Source organism: Sceloporus occidentalis, unplaced genomic scaffold, assembly GCF_023333645.1.
Source record: "Sceloporus occidentalis isolate IW3139 unplaced genomic scaffold, rSceOcc1.0.p SCAF_1, whole genome shotgun sequence".
Classification (NCBI taxonomy): Eukaryota; Metazoa; Chordata; class Lepidosauria; order Squamata; family Phrynosomatidae; genus Sceloporus; species Sceloporus occidentalis.
Genome location: NW_028316981.1, coordinates 148,674,203 through 148,687,318, shown reverse-complemented (window position 1 = coordinate 148,687,318; position 13,116 = coordinate 148,674,203). Strand labels below are relative to the sequence as shown.

At 41.2% G+C, this 13,116-nt stretch overlaps 1 protein-coding gene across 1 annotated transcript in view; it reads right to left on the bottom strand.

The window, feature by feature from the left end:
* The window catches only part of PRKCA (protein kinase C alpha), a 276,666-nt gene that overhangs the window by 256,666 nt on the left and 6,884 nt on the right, over positions 1-13,116 (bottom strand). Inside the window, exon 2 of the mRNA XM_089540855.1 lies at positions 11,911-11,942. Within this exon, the coding sequence (XP_089396981.1) occupies positions 11,911-11,942 (32 nt within the window). The remainder of the gene's footprint in view (positions 1-11,910; positions 11,943-13,116) is intronic.

The following is a 13,116-nucleotide window of genomic DNA, read 5'->3' as shown; positions in this document are numbered from 1 at the left end:
CCATTCCTGCCCTGCTTCCCTCAACAGATGCAAAAGGCAGGAAAGGAAAGGAGGCAAGCAAAAATGGTATTGTGTTTTGTGGCGCCTGTGTCGGCAGCTTGAGCCTAGACCTAGGCAGCACAGTGGAACTTCACTTCCAAACAGCCTTAGGAGACAACATCTGGGGCTGCTTGGAAACCTCCCATTTTTCATACCTTCTGGGGTGGAGAGGAGAGAAGAAAAACAAAGCTCTTAGTTTGGTACTGGTACTGAGGTTGAAACATAAGGGTAGGAAAAGTGCAAAGACTGATGTGTGTTCAATTTGTATTATCAAAATGCAAATGAATACATTGAGACCTTGCCATCCGTGGGCTTGCCATCTGTGGATTTCAGCATCTGTGGATGGCAAGCCTCATTGTTCCCAATGGTCGTGCATGTACATGGCTGCACTAGCAGCTGCACACATGTTGTACTGCCATGAGGGCCCACATTTTTTCGTATCCACAAAGGGGTCCAGAACATATCCTCCATGGATACGAAGCTCTGACTGCAATATGACTAATTAAAGTAATTTGGATTATATGCAAGTTAGATATTCAGATAGGCGGGACTAGAATATGGCAACCCTAATAATGCTGGGAAAGGTGGGAGGCAGTAGAAAGAGAGGAAGACAGTGTGACAAATGGATGGATTCAATCAAAGAGGTCCCAGGCCTGAATCTGCAGGGCCTAAGCAGAGCAGTGGAGGACAGGGGGTCTTGGAGATGTCTCATCCACAGAGTCACCATAAGTCAGGATCCACTCAAGGGCAGTTAACAACAAAACAACAACAATCTTGCTTGCCTGTGGAGGTTCCCCCACCCGCCACTCTCCTGCCCTGGCATCTGTCTCAGCAGCTGTATATTGCTGCTGCTGCTTCTCTGCTGCCTTCTCTGCTCAGCCCTCGCTCTTTTCTAGGACAAAGGTCGAGTGCCACCCAATCCCTACCACTTTGGGCTGGGCTGAGCTTACTTCCGGCTGGACTAGAGAAACAATACACAAACCTGCCAGGCATGGGGCTTTGCCATAAAAAGAAAAACAAGCCATAAAGTAGCTCATTTCAGCTATCTGTGTCAAAGGAATTTAACTTCCTTTAGGTAAACTGGATACTTTAAACTTTCACTCTAAGAGCATTTATGCTTAACAGAAAGGAACTGCAATATGGGACAGGAGGTAAAAATAAGTAACTTTTTTTCCCCTCAGTGAACATAATTTCTTATACAATTTGAAACAGATCATAACTTCCAAGCTAGCTCCATACAAGTATTCTGTCATTTATTTGAGCATTCCTAGTCCACCATACCCTGCTAACAAGAACCTGCAGAGCACTTTACACTATGAACAAAACCAAGTTTCATTTGGGCTTCTCTCCCTCCAGCCAGGAATATTTCCTGGGCAAAGTTCTGCTCAACAGGCTCTCACTGACCAAAAAAATGTGGAGAAAGGTCATCTTTGCAATTCACCCCCCCACACACACACACACACACCATCTGTGAATCCCACTCATTCCACTGCCATCATTTTCCCAGAAGACCCCACAATCCTTTAGAGCAGATTGTAATGGGTGGTAAATAAAGAATAACTGAAATAGTCTACAAGTATATAAAGCACTTAAACAAGAAAAAAACCAATCTAAAACCATGTACTTGTACAGATTGTGGGCAAAAATTATTAAACCCCAAAAGCTTTGATAAAAAGCCATGTTTTAACTTGGCACAGGAATGGAGCAGGCATTGGCACTAGTCAGGGCTTGTCTACATGGACAATTTATCCTGAATTCTCCCACCCCCAGCCCAATGGGCTCACTGCAAGGCCAGAACCCTGAATCAGGTTTAAATGGTCTTCATGACCTGAGTTGTTGGCCCACAAGGGGCCACAAGTGAAGGCAGTCAGCATCATCACTGAGAAGAAAGATGAAAACCTGCGGCAAAAGGTGAGTTATTGAAATGCAGGTTAGGAGGATGAAGCTGATTTCAATAACTCACCTTTTATTGCAGGTTTTCATCTCTCATCTCAGTGATGATGGTGGCTGCTTTCACTCGTGGTCACTTGCAAGCCAACCAGTGCTGCAAGAATGAGTCGCCCTGTGGTCAGAATGAGTGTTGATATTATGGCTGGGCACTTCATTCTGACCTTAGCAGTGGTGCTGGGTGATGATGAATGGGAGCCACGTGAGAAGGTAGCTGCCTGTCATTCACTGTGACAGCTAAAAACCCACAGCAAAAGAAAGCAAGTAGGGGGAGGAATTTGGGGACAGCATACTCCAGGGGCATGGGAGAGCATTCTACAATTGAGTCGCCACAGCAGAAAAGATTCTTCCTCATATCCTCCCATAGTGTATGGCTTCCAGTGGTGGGATACAGAAGATCACATTCCTGCAGACCTCAGTCCTCGGGCAGATACATACAGTATAAATTTGGCCCAAGGGGAAATGTCATCCTCTCAGAGGCTTTTTCAAATCAGGAAGAGTGGGCAGACAGGAAAGCAGCAGAATGATGAAGGGATATGCGGCAGAGAGGAAAGCAAAACAAATGCAATTTTAGAGTAAGCTTTAAATACCAAAAAAATAAATTCAAAAAGGTAGAACTGGGCAGAAAAATGAAACCTCTTTCAGAGAGAAATCAAACTTTTGTGAAATTAGAGAAAGTTTTTGGCACAGCTAGACCTTGGAGCTGGACATAACAGTGCCCCTCCTCCTATTTTCTACAGAGCTTACAGAGACAAAGATGTATTACAGTTGTCACTGTGATTAAGACAAAATCTATCTAAACCAAAATCTATTTAGACCACCCTAAAATGTAACATTTAGATGGGAAAAATGTGAGGCCAGAGGAATGACAACTACTGCTGAGCCAAAAATTTTCAGATGACACTTCTTTAAAAACAGTCGCAGAGTGCCCTTATTCTTACTTCCTTAAAAGCAGGGGGCCCATTGGCAAAATTTTCCATCATTTTTAATGACTACTTCCTACAATGAGACTGTGTAGAAGTCATTGTAGAGGATACTAAATGGAGCCCAAGCTGCCATTGTGGCTGCTTGCAACAACAGCAATAATCCCTTAAGAAGTTACACTTTTTAATATTGAGCCCCATCTTTGAAAAACAGATGGAGAATTTCTCCTCCCCCCCTCCCCCCCCCCCATGATCCCTTCCACAAACTGGGCAGAGAATTTCAAGAGGCTATGTTTGCGTAGCTGTAATAAAGGAAATCCTAGATTCAAACCAATCCAAAAGAAAATTAAGAGGCAGAGCTTTAAAAACTGAATGAGATGAAGGAAGAACTTCAGTACCACAATTAAAAATTACTGAAAGCCAACCAAAACAAAAAAGTTGATGTCCACCTATAAATTGTAACAGACAGAGCTAGTTTTTCAGGAAGTGTTTCATAACTGAGGCCCTGACTTACACTCCCATCAAATCAGCTCTTTTGCTCAGTCTCAGAATATAATTATAAATTGTGGATAGCTTGATAGGGGAGGAGCAAGTCTTCCAGATACTCTGTGTCTATGACATTTTGGCTTTTTCTGTAAGATTAAGCACTCTGACCTGGGCCTAGAAATAAACTGGAAGCCAAAGAGAGGCAATGTAAGACCAGTGTAATAACATCTGGAAAACATACACCAGGAAGAATCTGGGTGCTGGCATTGCCAAGGGCAACCCCACATAGCATTCACTCTAGTGATCTAATATGGAAATGATGAAGACATGTTCCAGGAGGGCTAGATCCATCTTTCCCAGGAAAGGGTAGAACTAATGTATCAGCCAAAGCTTGGCAATGGCACACCTGGTCACAACTCCCTAGCAATCCAGGAACAATGCAAGATCCAGGATCATCCCCAAATTATAAAGCTGATCCTTCAGAGGGATCACATGCCAATCAGCAGCTCTGTCTTCTCTCAACTAAGCTTTAACTTATTCAACCACATGCTATCCACCATTGTGCCAAAACAACCATTTGGTCTTCCCTGGCATTTACTGAAAAGAAGAGACAGAACTGGGCATCATCAGTGTATAGACAATGCCCAATGCAGAGATGGTGTCTAGTCCCCAAATCCTGAATGATCACTACCAGTGGCTTCATGTAAGTATTAAAAAGCATGGGGAACAAACAACCAACAGCCAAAGGACTGAACAATACCCCAATTCACTAGAACCAATACAGCACATTATTTCCCTGCCCTTTAGCAACCATATGTCCCAGAAGGTTACCATGGTACTGAAGGTACTGAACACTGTTGAAAAGTTCAGCAGAATCAATAGATACCCATTTCTAGTTCCCAGCACATATTATTCACAGTTTAATCAAAGCTGTTTCAACCCCATAAGTGGACCTAGATGCAGATAGCAAAGGATCCAAATATCGAGATGTACACTAATAAAGTCTGGAGTGCTCAGTTTCTACCACCTACACAAATGCCTGACTCAAAAAAAAAGGTGACTGGTTGAGAACTGTTTAAAGCAGTGGAGTAAAGACAGTTTTAACAATGGTAATACTTTGGCCTAGTTTAATAACAGGAACATCACTCTCCTTCAAGGAAGCATTTATGATCATTGCCACCCATCCAACTATCCCCATCTTTGGCAGTTCCTATTAGCCAGGACTGAATTTAGGTTTTAACAAGCCAGAGTTTGGCTTCTTTCCAAGCAACCTGTCCTCGTGCTCAGGAGTCAAATAAGTGCTTTAACAAGATAGGTATGTATAAGGTATACAGAAAGCTTGACTCCCAGATGTTGAAATCAACTTTAAAACAACAACAACTCTGCTTCTGTCATTCCATTTGAACCAACCTGATGTCAGCTACACAGAGGTTGCTCCTCTTACTGAAATTCCCATGGGTGGGAAGTGAGGAATATGTGATCCTCCAGATGCAGCTGGACTACAAGTCCCATCCACCCAACCTAGCACTGTCAATAGTGAAGAAGGGGAGCTATAACACAACAGCATCTGGAAAGCCACACAATTCTTCACCATGTTTCAGAGACTACTGGAGTGCATGCCCTGCAAGTCTTGATTCCCTGCTTCTCTATCCGGCCCTTCTGACCTGGCCTAGGAGGGGTGTGCTCTTGTTTACAGATAGATGTTGCTTGCAACGTTTAGTATCAGATAAAATACACTGATTTTTGAAGGACTTAGTATAAAATAATAGTGGGCTGTAGAACTGAATTTATTAATGTGAGCTGTTCTGGCCAACTGAAAGGTTGTTTCTATACATAGTTAAATGCTTCTCCTGTACCCTGTTACTGTTAATCGGTTGTCTTTAAATCATGTTATATATTATTATGTATTTTTCTGTTATGAGATACTATGGACATCATTCACCAAAGGGCAAAGTAAAAGAGAACAATTAATTTGTTCTGTCAAAATTGCACTGATTACCAATCATATATCATGCACAGCTGGTATCTTGTACAGTGCTTCCCAGTTTTGGACCTCCATTTGTTTTGGACTTCAGATCCCAGAAGCCTCAGCCTCAGCCAACCTGGCCAACAGTCAGGAATTATGGAAGTCCAAAACTTCTGGAGGATCAAAATTGGGAACCACTAACATAGGCCCAAAACAGACAGGCCAAAAGGAGCGGCTTCTGACCATGTCATCCCTGAAGTGGCCAGCAGTCACTCTAAGGCCGTCAAAGGCAGTCCAAAGCTGCCAGAAAAAGGAGTGGGGAAAAACCACTTCTACCAGCAGCCCATTTTGGACAGTGGCAGCAGCTCACTCTCAGAACGGACCATCTGGTTGCCGTGGTCCCCAGCCGATTGCGAGCCAATTGCAGAGGGAGTGGCCAGAGGCCACTCCTTCATGTCAGTCTGCTTTAACCCTTAGTGGGTTAAGTGAGAGCTGTTGAAATCTCAGTTGAAACCTCACCACAGCCATGAACTCCATCTCTCTTCCTGCTTTACTGTCTCTCTGCCCATCTGCAATATGATGATAATCACAATATGGACCCTATCCTACCAAGTTGCCATGAGGATTAATAAGACAGAGTGCACAAAATGCTTTGAACACACTGAAGACCTTTGTAATTACTAAAAATGATTTTGCTTCACTTTACAAGTCAATGATCTTTTCCCAACCCTTTTCTTCATCTCACACTGATCTCACTAGGCCAGCAACCATGTGTACTGCATATACTCATATATAAGTCTAGTAATTTTATTCTAAAAATTGACCCCACAAAACAGAGTTGATTTATCCACAGGTCAATAGAAGTGCTGTACTTTAACTCTTAATTTAAAAAAGGAACTATCTCCTTATTAAAACCCATAACCTGCCCTCGATTTATACATGAGACCAACTTATACTTGAGTGTATACGGCAAATGTTACCAGGAAATAAATATTTTTACAATTGGGCAGTGACATCCCCAAGTAAAATCAATCCAGTAGGAATCATTAGGTGGAGGAAACTCATGAAATTAGACAGCTTTACAACAGCAGAAATCTTTTTTTCTTCTACCCCCCCTTCCAAAAAAACCCTTAAATAATCTCACAGTGAAGCATGGTTTTGCAATCCACTGAATTTAAGCTGCCTTTCTCATCACCACAGAAGCATATATAGTAGAGTCTCAATTATCCATCCTTCAGTCATCCCACATTCCAGATTATCCAACATCGCGGCTGCTTGGGGGTGTGCCTGTAGGCATTTCCATACCCCCAAACATGCCCCCAAACATGGCGGCCATGACGGGCAAGGAGAGAAGGGCGAGTGAAGCCTTGCCCCAAAACACGGCCCCATGTGTGGCAGCGGCGGCAGCGAGCAGGGCGAGTTTGCAATTCATGGTGATTTCAAGACTTTTCTTGGACCCTCCGGATTATCTGACATTTTCGGCTATCCGACTATCAGCTTGCCCATTTATGTCGGATAATCAAGACTCTACTGTAAGTATCATTTTTTCAGGAAGTGTCACTCCGAGGAGTCAATGCAAAGTTTCTTTCATACAATCTTATCTTATAGGGTGACCTCAATTTTCTTAAACTAAAACAAAATCAGACTCATGCTTAAAGGTAAGACTTACACTGTACTTGCACATATTGCCATTTTATAAACTGGGACGGGGGGTAGGGGGGTGGAGGAGAGACTCAATTATTTCAAAAAACATTTACATTAAAGGGCTTGGTTCCAGAATTGCCCTTCCAATAACAATAGACTCTTTCTATTTACAGAAGAGACTGTGGGGCTGAACATACCATCCCTAAGGGGCAGCTTGCAGTCTACACACTGCAGCCCCAACATGGCATTCCGCAATGCAAAAAAAGAACCACAAAAAGCAGCTCCTTTTGCACCACAGAAAGGGCGCCCTTTCCCTTTTCACCACTTCTTCGACGCAGTGCGTGTAAGAGCTGCACCAAAGATGCAGCGTGATGCCACCTGCCATCTTGTCAGGCAGGCAGTGTGGGGGTGGTGTGAGGGCAGTGTTCAGATGGCCAGCATGAGGATGCCAAGCCCCCACTCCACTCCACTCCAGGGCTGGTCTATTCAGCCTCTGAATTCCAGTAGAAGCTCCTATGGCTGAGAGAAGTGGGACAGAAATTTTGCTGAGTTTTCCTTTCTCCTGCAGTCTCCTTCCACCAGACAGTTCCACAGTTCTCTGGATACATGGAAAAACAATACTAGCACACCCCTCCCTTTCTAACAGACGAAGCATCCCATGAGTAGAATTCTGCTCAGAGGAATCTGGAATCCAAGCCAAGACACTTATCATTCCTTGTCCCTGAATTGCCTTCTAATTGCCTACACAGACTCTAACCCCTTGCCCAGCATGCACAACTGCCAGAACATCTTCATACATATTCAGGCTCCATCAGTCATCAACAACACATAAGAGAAACCAAATCACCTGCATTTTAAACTCCTGTTCTCTTAAGATTTGCACATGCACATCCCTAACATCTCAAAGTTAATAAAAAGTAATACATCTAAAGGCAGTCTCGCTATCTAAAACTGAATGTTTGAAGATTTATCATCTAAGTGTGATATTAGAGAGTATGCCGATATTTCAATTCTACTGTATTCCCGCTCTTTAGCAGATTACGGGCCGGTACAGACCACTAGGAAGCAGTGTTCTAGTGGCGATAGTAGGGCTCGGGACAGCACACCAACCAACACCACCTGAGCGCCCACATGTCTCTTCCAGGAAGCAGCATCGTAAAGGATGTGACACAGCTCTTACAACGTCGCAAAAAGGAGCTCCTCTAGGCAGCTCCTTTTTTCCTGTGCAGTGGTGCTTTGCCATTTGGTTGCTCGGAAATGCTACGGAGCAAACAGGGGTGACATTTTCCCGCCTGTCTGCTCGGCCCTACCATTGCATCCAAACCTAGCAATTAAGATGTAGTATTTCTCTCCTTACAAACTTTCAAGCTAAATGCTACAGGCCATAGAAAGTCTTGAGGAAAAGCAAATCCATGCCAACAGCATTAAGAACAGACTACCAAAGCACTACCCAAAGCAGAAGGCAACTGTGCTATTTGGTCTGGTTTTGTTTTAACCCTCTGTTGTTGTTATTATTATTATTAGTAACCTTTATGAAGCGCTGTAAATTTACACAGCGCTGTACATGCAATCTTTTAGTTAGACGGTAGTTTAGTTAGACGGTGTGTAGTTTGGTTTTCACACACATTGCTTGGGTTTCTATAAGTGTGCTGCCAAACATATGACACCTCCCTCATATATTGATTCTGCAATGATGGGGGTGGTTCTGTGTTTGGGGGCAGCTGTGAAGAGAGGTTGATAGGCACACAATCACATCTGATGTTACCTGGAAAGTCTCAAGTGTGGTACTGCTCTGTAAGATGCCAAAAAGCACACAGGGCTATCTATACAGATTCTTTAGATTGTGCACCTGAAGGCAGGGAACTGTCTAATTACCAATTTGTAAGACCTTCTGAGAGCGTTTTTGAGGAGCAGGGTATAAATACAAAAAATAGCGGGAGGCCAGGCATTGACCCCCATTCCGATATCTGTTGGAGTTCTGCAGGGTTCCATTCTGGGTCCTCTATTATCTTCCCTCTACACTTTATCCTTAGGTAATCTTATTAGCTCCTTTGGCTTTTAATACTATCTTTACACTGACGACACCGAACTGTATCTTTCAATGCCAGAACTTTCTCTGGCTGCTGAACAGCAAGTATCATCTTGTCTCTCGGAAGTCTCTGACTGGATGCATCGCCACTGTCTGAAGCTTATATGGCAAAGACCAAGCTACTTGTCTTCCTTTCTAAGCCAACCTTGCAATATTCATTTTCCATTTTAGTTGACAATATCTATATTCAACCCGTGTAGGAAGCCCATAGTTTTGTTTTTATTCGTTAATCTTAACTGTCATTTATTCTCCAGATCCAGGCCACAGCCAAATGGTGCAGATTCTTTCTTTATAATATTGTGAAAAGTATACCATTTCATTTTGCATCAACTGCCAAGTTACTGGTTCACAAGCTGGTGGTGTCTCACCTGGATTATTGTAATCGTCGGCTGACAGGGCTTCCTTTCTTCCACCTCCGTCCCTTAACCTCTGTCACATTCAGCTGGTCAAATTGTCTTGTCTGCCCGTCATTTTGATCATATTATCCCTTTGTTGTCTTCACTTCACTGGCTCCCCCTTCCTTCCAAAATTCACTATAAACTTTTGTTATTCACTTTTAAAGCCTTCACGGATTGGCCCCTTCCTACTTGTCAGTGCTAGTTTCCCCTTACCTTTCTGTTAGTTGCTAGTTTCCCCTCACCAGAGGGTTAAAACATAACACATTATGATCTAGTAATCAAGGCCTGCTATCTCAACCCAGGATTTCCACCTCACCCACTTGGATCTGTCCCTTCTCCTGTGTTCCCGTCCTTCTTGGAACCTCCTTCCTGCACAAGTACAGACCACCACTTCTTTAAGGCTGAATTGAAGACAACTCTGTTTAGGGAAGCGTTCCAAGTTACAACGTGATTGGTGGTTAATGTATTTTAATGTGTTCTGTTTCCTATTTTTAATATATGTATTAATCTTTTATTTGTTTGCTCTTAGAATGTACGCCCCTGGCAGGTTTTTATTCTTAACTTAATTGTTTACTATGTACAGCACTGTGTAAATTTTACAGGACTTTATAAATAAACTTCAACTAATAATAATAACAATAATAATAGTAATAATAATAATAATAATAATAATTACTTTTATTTTGAATCTGTGGTGTGAGTTTAATCTTTGAAAAACATTAATATTTATTTTCAACATAAAACCACATAGCATTAGTAGGGAGATCAGGATTATTATCCCCATTTTGCAGTGGATTCAGTAAATGTGGATTCAGCAAATGTTTCGACAAGGTGTATGGCTAAGGTTCCGTTTGAATTGCGGACATCTCAGCTTCCATACTCAGTCACCAAAATATACCATCATTAAAATATTTAATACAGGTGCAAGTACCTCCTTCAACTTTTGCAGTCTTTGTTGTTGTTGTGTGCCTTCGAGTCGTTTCCGGCTTATGGCAAACCTAAGGCAAACTTATGGGATTTTATGGGCAAGTTTCTTCAGAAGAGGTTTGCCGTTCCCTAAACATTACTATTTGTGAAGTCCAAGAAGGAGAGTTTTAACACTACTTCCCATTTCATCATCTTCTCAACATTCAAAATTAAAACTATCCAGCTCATAGTTCAAACTCCAACATGCTTCCCTCACTCATGTGAATGTGCTAACCAGGGTTCACGCTAGTGTTATCAAAAGACAACAGGATCTTTCCCCCAAATCTGCAGCTGCCACACATCAGCTCCAAAATTTTCCAGCTGCCCAACAAGAATATGAAATGAACAGGCCAAATGCTGCAATCATTCAACCATTTGGTAAAATCAATTTCCATGGCAGGAAAATATAACTAACATAGCTAACAAACAATATAATTGATGAGTTATAAGGTTGCTTTCTAATAGCTACTAATGGTATGCCACAGCTATTCTGCAGAAGCTGAAACACATCAGTTCATGTGGAATACGTGACACAGTGACATAGTGATGAAAATACAGAAACGTGATTTATTTTAGATTTCAAATAAAATTTAATAATAAAAAAAAAAAAGAAAAAGAAAATACAGAAACGATCAGAGAAGAGTAGTAGACCACAAACTTTACACACATAAAGCTCCATTAGTCTCTGGCATTTCCAGGTAAAAGAATACAAAGTAGGCTACACAGGTCCTGTAGCAAATTGCTGACAGGACAAGGAGCCAAAGTCTGCAAAGCAGTTCTGTGTGTTCACATTCAAGATGCATACTGCATTTCTGTTTAGTCCATCTTTTGACTGAAGCTACAGTTCATATTGCAGCCAAAAATGCAATTCACAGAAACAAAAGGAGGTATTTTCCTTCCCAAGGCAAACATTTAAAATGTCTACTGTAAACAATTTATATTAAACTCAAATTCATTCATAAAGGGTTTTGCTGTATTTCACTCCATACAGCAACATAAACAGCTTAAAATAAAGACCAAAGGTTCATCTGAATGCATTCCCATATAGATTATAAAAGGGGAGAAAGAGAGAGATTAGAGCATTAAAGGAAGCCCAGTAGAGAGTGAATCCACTTTTCAGAACACCCACACAGAGAGAGCAGCTCCCAAAAAGAAAAAATGTTCTCTACCAAAATAAACCACAAAGATTCTTTTCATGAAAAATTAAAGAGTGCTCTATATGCAGATTACATGACATTTAATTTTAGGAAACTCCGCCGAAATGAAATTCTTCAGTGTGTGATTCACAGTTCATAAGATAATAAATGATTAAACAACGCACATTCTTCTAGAATATTCAATACTCTTTTCTTCCTGGATGCTTAATTCCTTCTTCAGATATCTTTCAAACATTACCTGGATTTAATGATTAAAAGAGAAATGGAAGCCATTATTAAAGTATTTGTTATTTACCTTGGCACTGAAATCCTTGTTTCCCAAATCCCCTGAAAAGAGAAAAAAAAGAAGGGGGAGGATTTAGAGAACCATTTTGACATTAAAATAGTATCAAACTGTAATATGATTATATGACATACTGTCAAAGCAAAACCATTTGTTTTGTCCACATATTTCTTAGCTAAAACCAGGATTGTTTTCCCCCAGATTGCAACAGCCTTTTCTCCATCTCTTTCAGTTCCTTTAAAATTTATAATCAGTTGTGAACCATAGGTAAATATTAGATAATTATGCAATTTGTTTTTTTTTTCTGTTGTACGCTTGACAATTTGACAAATAGGTACGTTGCTACTGAAATTTTTTACAAATACCCTTACTCTTTTTTAGTCTGTCACATTTTCTGAAATTCCACTAAAGCAGAGAGGTGGTGAAGAAATTGGCTGTAATAAACATTTTCTATGGTGAAATCTCTTGAAAACTCAAAAAAGCAGAACAGAACATTATATTCACAACGTAACAGTTCATATTTGTGACCATTAATTAGGATTCTGGGTAGACACTGTCCATCAAACAATTTATGTCAATCCTGCTCAGCCTGGGATCCCCCAAATGTACACAGCTACAATTCCCATCATTTTCTACAAAGTAGTCATGCTAGTCTCCTGAAGCATAAAAAGGAGGAAGTGGGGAAGAAGGAATGTGGCAGTACCCTTAAGACTGTTTTTATTATTATTATTATTATTATTATTATTATTATTATTATTATTATTATTATTTTACCATGAGCTTTCGTGGCTATAAACCCATGTCTTCAGATACAGAATGGAGTGATATCCATGCCTCAGAATATAACACATATCTACACAAATCCATCAGTGATACCTTTATTGGCCAATGGAAATGCACAATATACTTGTTGCAAGCTTTTGAAGCTCCATGGGCTTCTTCATCGGGCATGATGTTACAAACCAAACAGGAGAAAAGCATCTGGAGATGTTAGTCAGATGCCTGCATGTTGTTTCAGTCCTTAGTAAAGATGGTATGCTGGGGAGGATCTCTTTACACAGTTATAGGAGTGGGGTGGAATGTAATAGAATCCAGAAAGATGCAAATCTTGATCCTTGCCCTAAAAATCATTATCTAGGCCAGGGAAGACTGACTTCACTACAGAATGGTCAAGTTATCTTTCTTGTTTTTAGTCCAAAGTATAGAACTGTCACTGGA